General features: G+C 43.8%; 1 protein-coding gene across 1 annotated transcript in view; it reads right to left on the reverse strand.

The window, feature by feature from the left end:
• Window positions 1–416: 416 nt before the first annotated feature.
• The window catches only part of LOC105756305 (uncharacterized), a 4,812-nt gene continuing 4,134 nt past the window's right edge, over window positions 417–1,094 (reverse strand). The window contains exon 2 of the mRNA XM_012555705.1: window positions 417–585. Within this exon, the coding sequence (XP_012411159.1) occupies window positions 417–585 (169 nt within the window). The remainder of the gene's footprint in view (window positions 586–1,094) is intronic.

The following is a 1,094-nucleotide window of genomic DNA, read 5'->3' on the forward strand; positions in this document are numbered from 1 at the left end:
GCGCAGGATAAGATAACGTTGCTTCCATGTCGTTAACACCAGTGACACCATCCACAGGTCCCTGACAAGACAAAGAAGCAGTGATGGAGGCTGCTATTAATAACAGTGAAAGACAGAAATGGTGTAACAGTTTATTTTCCTCACAATACCAGTTTTTAAAAGAAGGCTTTCTTGGGATTACACACCAAAAAGCACAGTGTTCAAAATGACATTTTACTCACTCTGCATAGTCACATCATTACTTTTCTCTGAAATTAATATGGGCTCTTCGTTTGGTTTGTTCTGTTCCAGGTCCAGCCGGTTCCCGGGGCACAGGCCCTACTAAACAGGGATGCGGAGTTTTCAGCTGTCCAGACCCCATACATCCTAACACAGTCACCATGATCAGCACCGCTGGTTGGACAGCCTGTAGGGATCTAGGCTGTCACCCCAGGTGTCACGGCGGGGCTACTGATGTTGGCTGTTGAACACTCCTTTTGTGTTCGCATCACAAGATTCAGACTTGGAGTATTTTGTAGGGCTACACACCTGCCCACAGCCTTGTCCAGAGCGCTGAATGAGGCCACAGCAACAGCCAAGTTGTATCTGAGCGAGACAAAGATCGAGGGCAGGCCAGACATGTCTGTGCCTGCCAATGACTGTTCAAGGGTAAAAACGTGTCCTCAGAGACCAAAGCGGGCCCTCAAATGCAAGAGGCTGAGAATCGTCCTAAAGAACGAGTTTCTCCAAAGAGATGTCAAGACAGACACACATAAATCAAAGTTCAGCACCAAAACATTACAAATGCTAAAAAAGAAAGAAAAACTTGGGAAAAAAAAAGACGCTGCTTTGTGAAAAGACAGAAGTGAATGCTCAGATACTTTTCAATTGAAAATGCTTGCAAAATACGATAGAAGAATGCTCACAAATTAAAACAACCAAACCTCAGGTCATTTGGTACATTCCTCGACCTAAGTATTATTTCACAAATCTCCAAAGAAGAAACTTCACTGTTCGATGAAGAAAACATTCCAGAGCTTAACAACACTTGTAGATAAGAAGTTACCCTCCCCTTCACACCGTCTCTTGTCATATGTCCACATGTAACAAATTCT

Source organism: Trichechus manatus, unplaced genomic scaffold (genome assembly GCF_000243295.1).
Source record: "Trichechus manatus latirostris isolate Lorelei unplaced genomic scaffold, TriManLat1.0 scaffold00004, whole genome shotgun sequence".
In the NCBI taxonomy this organism is placed as follows: domain Eukaryota; kingdom Metazoa; phylum Chordata; class Mammalia; order Sirenia; family Trichechidae; genus Trichechus; species Trichechus manatus.